Source organism: Apiospora marii (genome assembly GCF_038362585.1).
Source record: "Apiospora marii strain CBS 49790 chromosome Unknown utg000011l_segment0_segment0, whole genome shotgun sequence".
NCBI classification, from domain to species: Eukaryota; Fungi; Ascomycota; class Sordariomycetes; order Amphisphaeriales; family Apiosporaceae; genus Apiospora; species Apiospora marii.
In genome coordinates, this window is record NW_027117382.1 from 1,760,839 (window position 1) to 1,774,179 (window position 13,341).

General features: G+C 54.0%; 6 protein-coding genes across 6 annotated transcripts; 3 read left to right on the forward strand and 3 right to left on the reverse strand.

Annotated features, from left to right (window-relative positions):
• Positions 1–135: 135 nt before the first annotated feature.
• On the reverse strand, positions 136–1,697 carry PG985_013622 (uncharacterized protein; the record flags this gene model as incomplete). Its single annotated transcript, XM_066833388.1, has 3 exons — positions 136–937; positions 997–1,220; positions 1,284–1,697. The coding sequence occupies 3 exons, from the start codon at positions 1,695–1,697 to the stop codon at positions 136–138; spliced, it is 1,440 nt and encodes a 479-aa protein (XP_066678128.1).
• A 2,185-nt stretch (positions 1,698–3,882) lies between these two features.
• PG985_013623 (uncharacterized protein) lies at positions 3,883–5,031 on the forward strand (the record flags this gene model as incomplete). The annotated part of the gene is made up of 1 exon (XM_066833389.1): positions 3,883–5,031. One exon carries the CDS (start codon positions 3,883–3,885, stop codon positions 5,029–5,031), a length of 1,149 nt encoding a protein of 382 aa, XP_066678129.1.
• A 91-nt stretch (positions 5,032–5,122) lies between these two features.
• On the reverse strand, positions 5,123–5,887 carry PG985_013624 (phosphoglycerate mutase-like protein; the record flags this gene model as incomplete). Its single annotated transcript, XM_066833390.1, has 2 exons — positions 5,123–5,751; positions 5,815–5,887. The coding sequence occupies 2 exons, from the start codon at positions 5,885–5,887 to the stop codon at positions 5,123–5,125; spliced, it is 702 nt and encodes a 233-aa protein (XP_066678130.1).
• Positions 5,888–6,736: 849 nt separating this feature from the next.
• PG985_013625 (uncharacterized protein) lies at positions 6,737–8,150 on the reverse strand (the record flags this gene model as incomplete). Its single annotated transcript, XM_066833391.1, has 6 exons — positions 6,737–7,059; positions 7,112–7,194; positions 7,263–7,330; positions 7,385–7,708; positions 7,767–7,931; positions 7,989–8,150. The coding sequence occupies 6 exons, from the start codon at positions 8,148–8,150 to the stop codon at positions 6,737–6,739; spliced, it is 1,125 nt and encodes a 374-aa protein (XP_066678131.1).
• A 2,004-nt stretch (positions 8,151–10,154) lies between these two features.
• PG985_013626 (uncharacterized protein) lies at positions 10,155–11,221 on the forward strand (the record flags this gene model as incomplete). Its single annotated transcript, XM_066833392.1, has 5 exons — positions 10,155–10,404; positions 10,477–10,602; positions 10,655–10,779; positions 10,853–10,937; positions 11,004–11,221. The coding sequence occupies 5 exons, from the start codon at positions 10,155–10,157 to the stop codon at positions 11,219–11,221; spliced, it is 804 nt and encodes a 267-aa protein (XP_066678132.1).
• A 727-nt stretch (positions 11,222–11,948) lies between these two features.
• PG985_013627 (FAD/NAD(P)-binding domain-containing protein) lies at positions 11,949–13,322 on the forward strand (the record flags this gene model as incomplete). The annotated part of the gene is made up of 3 exons (XM_066833393.1): positions 11,949–12,200; positions 12,265–12,831; positions 12,888–13,322. The coding sequence occupies 3 exons, from the start codon at positions 11,949–11,951 to the stop codon at positions 13,320–13,322; spliced, it is 1,254 nt and encodes a 417-aa protein (XP_066678133.1).
• Positions 13,323–13,341: the final 19 nt, after the last annotated feature.

Below are 13,341 nucleotides of genomic sequence, written 5' to 3' on the forward strand. Positions count from 1 at the left end.
CTTTCAAATTAGTCTCCGTCGTACCCTCTGAGGAATTGGTTGTGGTCCAATCAAGCTTTCTTTGGTGTGGCCCGAGCGCAACCGAGAGAAAGAAAGTACAGGATCCAAGAATAGGGGAGGTCGGTAAGGAAGTACTCACCCCCAGCTGGTCACTTTACTCAGGTTCCACTCCTCGGTGTAGAACGGATCGCTCCGGATCAAAGCCACGGTGTCACGCAAAACCGCGTGCGCCACCGTCGATCCTGTCCAGAGCCGCCTGCCTACAACAGCAGTGGCGAACATTGATTTGGGAGGTGGCTGCTCGGCGACTATGCCTGGGTACAATTCGATTTCGTCCGGGTGTGAGTACAGGCTCCTCAACTTGGCTGTGACAAGAGGACAGGAGTTGATGTCCTCGATCTTCTGGTATATCGGCAAGCCCAACATCTGTCGGAATCCGTTGAGGCCGGGCAGTTCTAGCTCTCGGGCTCGGGTGATGGTCCTGATTTGGGAGTCGCGCAATGAGACGGGCACACGGTTGGGGCTGAAGGCACTTGCAATCGCCTGGACCGATCGACAGAGTTCCTGTGCCATCTCACTGTCACCGGACCCGGCTTTGAAGGTGTATCGTTGATCTCCAGGCATGTAGTTGTTGTCCTCCTCTGAAATTGCGTTTTTCCACCAGCTCTCAAAAATGAGGTCCAGTGCGGCCTCGTGGGTATCGCGGGGCCCAAATCTAGCCGCTCTTTTGTCATGTGAGGAACGGATTCGACTGAGACTCTCGGGATCGATAGTCCGTTTCTTGTCGGTCCTATTGATACCCAGAAGGGTACGCAGATAATCGTTCAGAATGATGTTGATGTATAGGCGACATGTGATACGCCGTGCCATTTGGTAAAGAGCCTCGTCTCTCTCGGCGGCGGTAAAGGACTCTGGGAATCTATTGTACTCGTTAATACTAGAACACAAACGTCAGAACTAATCTCGAGGGGGTTCATTGTCGTTGGGGGTCCGCACGCTTTGAGTCCGGAGGCTATGTAGTTATGAAAGCGATTGAACATTATGAGTAGGATTCGGACTCCGGGAGGCAGTCGCCATGCTTCCGAGGACGCAAACATATCGTTCTTCATCAAGCCATCGCTGAACATTCTCAGTGTCGACTCTTCCGCGGAAGTCTTGCCGTACAGGGGTGTCAGGCGGAGTCTTCGCATACCCCTATTTTCGGTTCCGCTTAGGTATTGCTACAAGCAGTTCAGTTTGACTAGTACCAGAAAGTGTGTTACGGCAGGAGCACCTCAACGTACCGATTCTGACATGTCTATGCTTATCAGTGCGGCAAAGTCCAGGAAAAGGCTCGAGATCTGGTTTGGGTTGTCTCGCACGGCGACACCTCTTGCCAGAAGGGTGTCGAACACTAGATCAGGCTCCGGCAGCTGGGTCCGTGCCGGAAAGTCAGGGTGAATTGATTGGGGGTATGTACCGGCAACCCAGTACGAGGATCTGGTTGAGCCCTCTGAAACTGTGGATTCCAAGAGGCTGTTGGCCCTCCACAAATGTGACCACGGACACAACTTCTGTCGGAATTGTCCGAGCAATGGTTTGAGAAGGGTCCCATAATGATACGACGAGAACTTCCCGAGTTGGTGGGTACATTGTAGTACCTGTTTGGCGATGCCGTCTCGCAGGACAACGAGCTTGTCTAAGAGTAGCAAGCACATCTCAGCTGTAGGAGACACTCTGTGGGATCGGAGAAGCAGATACAGAATCATAACGATGATTCGGCATGCAGCCCACCGAAGGGTATCTTTCGAGCTCACGTATCCGAGCATACTGGTGTGCAGATCCGTGGAACCAAGAAGGGGGCAGTGGGCCTGAGTATAAACCGAGACGCGGCACTAGGGCCGTATTCCAATATTTCCTCCCAAACTCTTCAAAGCTGAGACTGGGTCACCAAGGGAGATCAAGGTTGGTGGAAAGCCCGTCGGGAGGATGGGGTAAGATTTATACTGCGCCGCTGGGTCGTGGGGTCACACCAAGCCCCTTTCATCGGGATTCGAGATGACAAGAAAACAACAGCAAGATCGTGGTCACTCTGAGATTGACGTGTCGCCGAGATCCTCTCACACTCTTCCCCCCCGGCATTCCACGAACCCCAAAAACCTGATTTGGGAGGAGGGCAAGAGACATACTCCTTTTCTTCGACAGTCAACCAGTCGGTCCCGCTGGCAGTGTCGTACCAAATAGGCCATGTGAATGTGGGTTCCTCATCCTCGTATGGACAGCGGCGAGACTTTTCATATCCACTGTCATCGGACCGCCCCTCAATGCACTGTTTGTGCCGTGTCGTCATGGTCCCATCGAATTAACTGTTTGCCATGTCTCTTCATGATCGAGGATGCAAACAACCATACAATGATTAGTCATTACCAGCCATCATTACCACCACAAACATCCCAAAATACTGATGCACACACGCGGTTCTGGGGCACAGGCTTAGAATAGCCTAGAAATGCGCCGCGGCGGATCATGAGCCCCTTGGGTGCTGACGCCCCCACAAGCTCAGCTAAGAAAGCAGACGCTTCACATTCCAGAGGACGAGATCTCTTCCGCCACCAGGTGTCATCCTGTACAAAAAGAAAAAAAGTATTTTTAAGGTAATGGAACATCGTGATACCATCGGAAGGAACCATGGCTTTTCGGGTTGGCAGCTTTGACGGGAACGTCCCGTGGCGGTATTGTGAAATGACTTGACGCGGTGAAGGATCGCTCAAATGCAAGCCACAATGTAGGGAACAAATGGATTCGTACAACCGTCGTGACCATCTGGCGTTTCCTCAAATCATTTCCATGAAGCAGGAGATATGGTCTAGAAACTGGCCTCGAGCCGCCTTGTACGAGCAGACGATCAAGGTCACATGCCATGGGCTAGGCAGGCTGGTGGGAGACACATGGAGCCGGAGAACTTCCGCCGGATGCGAAGAGAGAATGGCAAATACGAGTTTATCCGTGGCTCCAGATTTGGCACGGGCCCAAAAGGGGGATGGAGGATCGGGGTAACATTGAAACGTGTTCGTGAAACCCTGGAGATATGTTCCTTTGAAGCAGGTGGCTTGCAAACGCAGATGTCAAGTGGTCTGATCCGGGCCCCGGATCCTCGAACCAAGGGGGTCGGGACCTATACTGATTGGTCGGAAGCGGAACGCCACAGGATGCACCTCTTGTTAAATAAACTTGGCCACCCCCCAACCACCATGTTCTGGGGGGCTGCAGCCACTTGTTCGGAAAAGGATCTGACTCCGGCTTCAGTAAGCGACCGTGCATGACAGATGCACCCAATAATAAAGTCAGTCATGCATGATGCGCGGACGATGGTCCAACACCAGATCAAACAAGATGAAGGAAAAGAAGGCGGCGGCACATCGTGAGTTTCTCCCAACCCTGTTTTCCCTTGGTGACACTCTTTGCGTGTGCGACTCCTGCATCTACAGATTTCTTGTAACGTCTGTGATGATTGGGCGGAAGGTTGTTACAGGTAGAATGTTGACGATAAGTGTGACCGCCGAGGTCGGCGACCTCGTCAACACGAGCACTCTCATTCGATATGCATAGATCAAGAAGTCCTCGTTACACATTAGGGACGCAAATTGATCAAGAACCAACTGCTTTTGAATTATCGTGCTCGATATCTACCTCAACCTGAGGATCTTGAAATGTAAAATTAGAAATGAGGAGCGGGTCGTAAGACAAGGGTATGATTGGCGGATCCGACGCTTACTGCACCGCCCTCAGCTAATGTTGGCTCCTCCTTCCGATCTTCTGGTGGTATCTACAGCAAACCCAACCCACGATTTCGCCCCCGGCCCCAACCCCTAAATTCGGAAGCCACACGTGAATCCAACAAGGATGCACCATGCCCACGACCATGAGTGGACCGTCCCCGGAGCCCCAACCCTGCCACCAAACGGCAGCCCCGACAAGCCCGGCGCCGCGCAGCACCAGGTCCTCCACACCCCCGAGCTCCTGGAGAAGATCCTCGCCAGCTGCGGGGACATGCGCGCGGTCCTGCTCGCCCAGCGCGTGAGCCTCTTCTGGCACGACATGATCCGCCACTCGTCGCTGCTGCAAACCCTGCTCTACTTCGAGCCGGTGCCGCCCTTCGCGCCCGACGAGGGCCTGTCGCCCGAGGAGCTGCGCGACAGCTTCTCCCTGAACCCGCTGCTGCGGCACTACTTCCCCGAGTGGCTGCGGCGGCACCCGCACGGGCACCAGTGGTGGCCGCAGCGCAACTCCTGGCCGGAGACGTACGGGGTCATTTCGTTCGCGCGCCACCGCTGTCAGCCGTGTGAGCATATCGACCCCGAAGATTGCCCAGCGGCACGGGGAGATGACGCCAAGGCGGTCGTGGTGGCGCCTCTCTTCCCGCCCGAGCGCCGCGAGGCCTTTACTCGCGCGGGGGCCAGCTGGCGCCGCATGCTGGTCTGCCAGCCGGCTTCGATGGCCCTAGGTTTCCACCAGACTCGGCGCGAGGGGACGATGCCGACCGAAGGGGGCGGCGCGGGCTTACGGAGGCCGTGGCCGAACCCTGGGTGGCGACAGGACCCCGTGATTGACGAGGTCTGGCAATACGAGGCCGCGAGAGGGATTCGCGGGTTCCTGGACACATCCTCCTCCTCATCGCCTTTGGATACCGACGACGAGGGCGGCGGCCTGCGCATGGGTACGCTGTACGACGTCTGCTTGGCGCAGCACCTGTACTATAGCACCCTGCGGAGGGAGGACCGTCATCCCTACTTCCGGCTGCACTGGCTGCCGCCGGGGTACGCCGGTATCTTCCCGCACCACACTCTGGAGCGAGAATTCAAGGCCTCTCCGCCCGGGCTGGGCGTCTCGTCGTTCGCCGTGCTCGAAGACATGGATCATCACTCGAACTACGGCATGGACGGAACGCTGCTGAAGACCAGACTCTTGGACACGGAGGAGTTGGAGTCGTTTAGGTGCGACGAGCACACCGAGAGACTTTTTACGCCAGTCAAATACCCGCCAAGAGTCTAAGCCCGTTTACTCTATATTGAAATCTAAGTATATATCATCATGATCATGCTATATCCATCCAGTACGTCCAAACTAGTGACCCCCTCGCCCCTTAAATCTTGGACAGCGCCTCCTCGACCTCGAGCTCGGTGCTGGTGGGCGCATACCCGCCCGCCGCCGCGACGTCCTCGCGCTGGTAGAGGTAGGCCTCGTCGCCGTTCACGAACTTGGGGTCGAACTCGAAGATGCGGGCCTCGGCGTTGCGCCACATGTAGGTGCTGGGCCCGCCCTGGGGCGTGGCCGTGATCTGGCGCAGGATGTCGCCGTGGCAGACGAGCACGATGGTCTTCTCGGGCCGCCCGCGCAGGAAGTGGCGCACCCACTTGGCCCGGTTCGCCAGCGCCTCGTCCGACGCCGCCCAGAAGCCCTGCTTGCTGGTCCAGTCGGGCGTCAGCGACTCCAGGTTGAACTGGGCGAACTCCGGGTCTGCCTCGAGCGTCTCCCGCGGTGAGCCCGTGTCGCAGGGCAGCGCGTTGCACTCCTGGGCCTGCGGCAGGACGATGACGCTCTTGGGGCCGCCCAGGCGCTCGACGGCGGGGCCCCAGCCCATATACGTCGTCTGCAAGGTACGCCGCAGGGGCGAGGAGACGACGAGGTCGGCCTCCTTCTGCAGGTCCGGGATCAGACGCGCCAGGGACTCGGCCTGCTTCTTGCCCAGGGGTGTGAGGGGTGCATCAAGAACTGGTGGGAGTCGAGTTAGTCAATAACTTGATTGACATTGATTTTAGGTTCAGGGGTACTCACTGCTGTAGTCGAGGTCGACGTTGTGCTCGGCCTGAGCGTGACGGGTGAGAATGATGCGGGAGTTGGGCGCCATGATGGAAAAGTGGATGACGTCAGCGGTAATTGGTGCCAAAAAGCCAAAAAGAAAGAAAGTTCGGCAGCGGTTCTAGAATGTTTCAACCCAGTGTAAGGCAAAAATCTAAACGGTATGCAAGTCTGAAACGAAACAGCGCACTCTATGCAATCAGGATGCTTTGTAGTAGTTTGATGGATGCAAAGTGCAAATCGCCAAAGAGCGGTCATTGCAAATGACGCACGCATTCTCGGTCGCTGCGGCTGTGCATGCACCGCACTCGGAGCTGCTTCGGCGACAAAAAAGATCCACCAACGGGGGGCCCACAGCTGGAAAACGTGCATCGAGTCGACGCCACAGAAATAAACCGTACTATCTCCATGGACGCACCTGTCTTCATTATTCCACTTACTCCATGGTTACAGCAGTCGAATAAACGAACACCACTGTGATGGTACTTTCGAAGAGATTTGATTCTCACAGGGGCTTGGTCATACGACTCACAATAGCAGCGACATCTGAACCCTCATTTTCTCAACGCTTCGTGCAGAGGGGCTGAGTGTAGGGATGTATCACGGTAAGTTCTTATCCTTGATCATTGGCCCCTTGAAACCTTATTTCAAGCGATGTCTTGTTTGGACTTAGTCAGGGGGGATTTAGATTCTGTTCCACACACCTCTGGGGGTTGGTAGACTGTATTATAAGGAAGTGATGTATAGCCTCAATACCAACTGAGCGAGAAAATCCCAACACAAAACATCAAGATATGGTATGCTAGCATCCCCAAATACCGACCTTGATTTAAACCCGGCGTAGGGCAGACGTGTTTCTCAGTCATGGCTTTCTTGGAGTGCCATGTGTGCTTGGGCTTCAGGGTATGCTGCGAGTTGCTAGTGAAATATTGTCTTCCCGAAGTTCCTCCTTTGCCTGCTGTTCTGATGCGCTGTACCGGTACGCAGAAAGTCTTATAGAGTCCCGGTCCAGGGAATCGGTGGCGGGAGTGCTCCTTCTACTGCTCTTCGTTCTCAAACGCCGGCGGCTCGAATCACTGTAGCTGAGAAGGCTCCTCGCGAGGTTGGCGAGAGGGTCCCAAGACCAGCCCTTTAGCAATACTCCAAGAGTGGGCAGACATGCCGCGAAGACGGCGACGCCGCTTTCCACTATTCCCCAGTACTGGATGGATGTGATCAATACTGTCACGGGGTCAGAGGCATGCGGGATCCATAGTGTCCGAGATCAACTCACAGATGGCATCCGTATTGGGGTCAAACCCGTATCGAGCAAGCCTCTCGGTGAAAATTAGGCGAAGCAGGGACACTGCAACAGTCCTACGGGGTTGAAACATGAACGGTCAGTAAAAGGGAATCACACCATAATCCACGGTATTGAGACTCACACTGCTCCGAGTAAAAATACGCCGGTCACGGCAAACTTCTTGGCGGGCTTCAGATGCAGACGCCAAATCTATGACACATGTCAATAGTGATTATCCGTTTCTTCATGGAGAGACTTCCGTACTAGTGGGATTGGTATGCTGATTATGGCTATGTCCGTCATGAAGTCTGTGATGGTCAGAGCGAGAGCCACCTTGGGCTGGCTGATGCAGTGCTGAAGTTGGGCCATGGGCGATACCCATGCAGCTGAAGGATAGAGTTTGCATTGGAATAGGGTCGTTAGGAAGAAGCCCGTCATCCACATGGTGATCAGCACGATCATGCCGATAAGCAAGATGTTGGTGGCGCCAGTCCGCTCAATCGCGAAAACCCTCTTGTAGAAGAAGAGGAAGCTCATTTTCGTGCATCCCAACGCAAGAGGGAGAAGCAGATAGAATGTCCATTGGATCTGTCCGTCTTATTAGTCCTTAGAAGACTAATTGCGACAAGTCCATTATCTGTAGTACCTGTCCTGCAAGACTGATTTGTTCCGTGGTGACGAGCAGCGCGTTTCCCTTTGCTTCAGGGGGAATCACGTAAGGATACCCGATTGTTTTGCGCGATACACCATACACCATAGAGATAGATATTCCAAGGGTGAATAGCTGAAGTTGCAATTCAGTATAAAACTCCTTAGGCAATTCGTTCATAGGGTTTTAGGGATCAAAATCAGGTGAGGCGGAACATACGATTGCTGGTATCAAGATCCAGTCGTCTGTTTTCAAAGGCTGTCGCTGCTTTCTCCGGGACAAAAATCGCAGTGTGAGGAACGCGATGTCCAAAACGGCCAAGCCAATTGCCGCCGTAATGACATGCTCCGGAGTGCTCCAATAGCCTTTGTCAAACCCCATCTTGACGGAAGGCAGAGATGTGAGGCGTCACAGAGAAAAAGAATCAGCAAGCCTCGAATGTCCTAGAGCTCCCCAATGATAAAGTATGGCGCTTTGGGATAATGAAGGTGGCAGAAAGGTTCGCGGGTGGGGGATACGCGGCACCATGGTGGCCACGAAGGTGGCATCGAAAGACCCGAAAGATGACCGCAGGATGACCGCAGAAATTGCTTCAGGGTGGTGTAATCCCGGCATCTTTGTTTTTTCCCTACTGACCCGAGAAGTGCCGGACGTACTACGGGCTATTGGCTAGGTTTTGCAGGGAGGTCCTGCTGTGCCACCAGCCTCCAATGTCGGGAAACCGCTCCCAGTGCCCCAATCATGTGCTTGGTGTGCTGACACGCGGGGCGGATCAGAATGACCCGAAGACTTGGAGGTCCGCATAATTCAGGGGGGACACGATACAACCGCAGTTGGTTCGATTTGATAACGAAGGATTGCCACTACGTGATATGTACCCTCATGCTGGAGTGCAGACCTTACAGTTAGCATCCCCAGACTTCATTCCTTGCACCTTTTTTCGCCCCTCGGGGAGTCATAGGCGGATCAAGGTACAGGAGCTGACAAGCATTTGATAAGCGCATCACAGTAAGTCGAACGGACTTTAGTTCATGTTTCCCCTACAATCGAAAGGTTATCACATTGATGTAGATCACCTCTTAGCCCCTGCGAGGATAGGCCGGTCAAGTCTGAAGAATAAGCAATTCTACGGAATGTTAATTGCAGTGCCAGCATCCATTCAATCCACTGGTATAACTGGGAGTGAGTGAAATAGTCAGAACCAGTACTGCCAATAGAGAATATACGGTTTATTCCTGCAGCCGTTGTCTCTCAGTGTCGATCCCGACTTGGAAATACGACGGGTCATCGTAGCCGATCACCTAGCCACCGCAAATCCTCCATCTCCCTCGATGATTGGAGTGCCATCACTCCGCGCTGTCTGGGTCCGACGAGTAGTCCGCTGCTTCTGTTGTGTGTTGTTAGAGTGGATCCATCTATATTTGGAGGCGGGTTGCGTGGTTACTGGTAAAGACCATGGCCACCTCTTCGACTCCCAGGGGCATGGGAATATCGTCGGCTGAGACTTGCTCCCTCGCAACTAAGGCTTCTGGGTGTCAATACTGCGCCAATGCTGGGTCATGAGCTGGACTCTTACCGCGGGGCACGGGACCAGCAAGTGCTTGGCCCACGACGAGTGCAAGAACAGTTATGCAAGTTCTGATCGGAAGCATTTTGATGTTGTCAGAGTGAAAGACCAGGAATGCGAAGTTCGAGCTGAATCTTTTGAGCTGTTACTTTCCGGTAGTTTCTCCAATGCCAGAACTATGATGACCAACAGTGCGGACGAGAGGGGGTTATTTATCTAGTAATTAACCCCGTATTTGCCGTTAAACTGCATCACCTTCGGTCCGCTCCCGAAAGATGGTGTCTGGGCAGGCAGATGTATGTAAGCTCGTGGCTTGCGTTGTGTAATTCATCCAGCCCAGAGTAATATCATTGTACTGGGGTATGATTATGATGACATTCCTATCCGTGGCTGACTCCGGTCCGTTCTTACCAGTGGCGGTAGCTCAGCAGTTTGATTGACGTGTTTGATTGGTAGATAAGTTGTGTGGCATTGCTCGAGTGGCCCCAAGCGCTCGGAAGAGTGTTCATGAGTCGGCCACGAAGCGGACGTCATATCATGATCTCATGCAACAAAGGGATGTTGCCGTTGTAACTGCAAGCCGCCCGTCTCACACCGCCCGGGAGCCTACGACTGGAGATTGTGAAGACGCCACTAAGATCGAAAACAATGAGGCTGTTTAAAACTACCCCCAGGCTACCACATTAGCGGCCGTTGCTCACATCTATCGACAATCTCAATCTACCGGGCATAGGGCTGAAACCCTTTATATCGCGAACTTCCTCAAGCGCGTCCTGTCTACATTTTTGTTGTTGAGCGCCTCACCCATTCCCTTCACCATGACTGACCGCAAAGACTCCTTTTCGGCCCAGGGCATCTCTCACGATGAGGAATCGTCGATGGTTGGACTTCTTCATGGCGCAGTTCTGACAAGAAGAGAGAGAAAGCGCAGTACCAAAACGACGAAGGCTTTTCGACTGTACCTTGCTCTAATCCATGTGGTTCTCTTGGTTCTTATCCTGACCACGACTCGATTGGGTTATCTTTATATGAGAGCGAGCCCAAAACCCCTCCAAGGTTCAACATGGTGTATGTAGGCCAAAAGCACGAAATGAAAACACCGCGGATTGTCTGGTTTCTAACGTTATACGTAAAATGAAGCACCCATCCAGGAGTTCGTCGAGTACGAAGTGAAAGACCGAGATACCCACGGCCATGATGCACCCCAAATGTATGCAGGCCGGCCCACGCCGGAGAAAGACAGAGCGTGGGATGCTCTGATCAGGCGTAAGTGGTTACTAATCATACCCATACGAAACGGCAGCTAACCATGACTCAGCTGCCTACTTCAACGCGACCATCGAAGAGCTGGAAAGAGCGGGCGAGTCACTGGAGAATGTGACTCGTTTGACAAGAGGTGGATATCTCGCCAGTATTGGTGTATATCATGAGCTTCACTGCGTGGTAAGCAAGAACAAGAAACAAATATGCTTCTTCTCCTTGAATGGCGCACCTGGTGACTGATCAATTGGTCCAGCGACAACTCCGGTTCTACATCTACAAAGAGAAGTACTATCCGAACCTATCGGAACACGACGAAAGATACCTCCAGATCCATCTCGGTGGGTGCTCATCAATCTCCACTTGGACAGGGGATGAGGTGTTCCCATGCTAACGAATCTTTGCAGATCACTGCATCGAGTCGCTGCGCGAGACCATCATGTGCTCCGGCAATACGGCTCTCATCTCCTTTTACTGGGACAACCCCAAAGCGTCGCAACCAGCCGCGCAGTCCAACGCGAGGTCAAAGTGCGCCTCGTGGGATTCCATTGAGCGCTGGGGGTATTCCAGGAGGGTTTCCACGAGTCCCGACTTCCTGAGGCCACCGGTGAGCGACGAGCAGTAATGGGGAAAGGGTGCGAGGTGGCTGCAGGATATCCTGGGTACGGGGTCGGCTAGCATATGCCGTGTGAAATTGGGGGAGGCAGTCAGAATCTGTTGGTTGGCTTAGAGGTGAGATTGCAAATGGTTTCGTCTGCATGCGTACATGCAGTCTTGTCAGCACTAGAGACGCAGATTCCCGCGTACACCGCCACTAGGTGTCGGCTCCAACGGGCTCTCATGAACAAGCGATCAGTAATCCCGAAGTTCCCGCTTGCGTACTATCCGGATGTCATTTGGGTGTTGAGGCAGTCAATAACGCCGCGTGATGTCAGCGAGGCAAATAACAAACCAAGCCCTGCCATGTAGTTTGGGTTGAGGGGATTTGGGGTTACACAAAGGGGCGTGTTATATGCATTTCGTTGCGTTCGGCGACCGATGCCAAGCAGGGAGCGTTTGATCGGGTGTCGGACGAAGCTCCAATGATAGATCAAAATGTGGCAAAGTGAAATTGCACCTGCTTTTCTTATCGATCAAGGATGACAAGTACAGCGTAACTTCCAGAAATACAATGCACCATTACGTCACAGTTGATCCGAATGCTACGAGAATGAGGCAAGGAGAAGGAAACCCGCGAGGAAGATATCCCGCGGAGCATTAGATTACAGCGGCATTCTGTTCCTTCCCACGGGGGCAGGCTTAGATGTCTTCCTCGACACTGGTCTCTTGACTCTCCCACTCAACATTCCACAATGGACGGTCGTATTCGCATTGGCATAATTGGGGGCGGCATCGCTGGGACTGCAACAGCCATTGCGCTCGTCAAGCATCCTCATGTCGATGTCCAGGTTTACGAAGGGGCTTCCGAGTTCTCCGAGCGGGGTGCTGGTGTAGGGCTGTCGCCTCTGGCGCTCGAAGCCCTGGACGACATCATTCCTTCGGCAATGGAGCTATTGAAGACTCAGGCAGGAGCCGTGGAACTTGATGCGGCCCGGCTTGTGGTGGTATGTGGCGGTCGCCTTCTAGCCCAAGAATCACGACCATCGCATCGTACTGACACCTCAACAGGGCTCGGGACCCGAAGCGGGTGCCCTCGTCTCGGATCTTGGAGTCAGCGCCGGCCTTACCATGAACCGCGCCCCGCTTCTGCAGGCGCTTCTTTCCCTGCTACCCCAAGACATCCTGCACGCCAAGAAGCGAGTCAAGTCCGTCGAACAAACAGAAGGCAGAGTCACCGTCGCTTTTGAAGACAGCACAGATGCCCAATTCGATGCCGTTATCGGGGCGGACGGGATCTTCAGTGCCGTCCGAAACCACGTCCTGGGTGACGAAGCGGCAAGGCACGCGGCCGCGCCGGCGGGATGGTGGGACACCCGACACATGGTCCCGTTCGAGAAGGCCCGGGCGGCCCTCGGAGATGAGTCTTTCAAGGTGGATCGCCAGTTTGCCTGGCTTGGCGATGGAGCAGCCATGCTTCATGGTATCGTGGAGAACCGAACCATGGTCCAGTGCATCATAGCAGTCATCGACAAGAATTTCTCAGCCGACCGAAAACGGCCGGTGACAAGACAGGTCCTGGAGGATGTAATCCCCGAAAGTTGGTATCAGGGGTCTGTGGCGAAAGGTATGGTAGAGGTATGTCTTGCACCGCCCAATACGTTCGACTTACAGCACGACTTACTCGTATCTAGCTCATCTTGGATCAAGAAGCCCCGATGGGGTATGCTGAGTGGGAACACAAATCCACGCCCACGTACGCCAACAACCGAGTCTGCATCGTCGGCGACGCGGCTCATGCAACTTCTCCCTGGCAGGGCGCTGGTGCCGGCATGGTTATCGAGGACGCCTTCATCCTTGGTCATCTGATTGGGAACATATCATCAACACGAGAAATCAATGCCGCGTTCCGGGCGTTTGATGCTATCAGGAGGCCCAGATGCCAACGAGTTATTGATGCCGGTAGAGAGACGGGCCGTCTGTTTTGCGGCCAAGATGAAACTGCCGGGCTTAATCCCGCTAAGTTGGGCGAGGCACTGGGCCGGACATTCGCTCATGTTGGTGGCCTGGAACTGAAACCACATAGAGAGGATGCCCTGGAAACTATGCGGACGCTGCTTAGAGGTTAGTCACGCAGTTGGATCATGT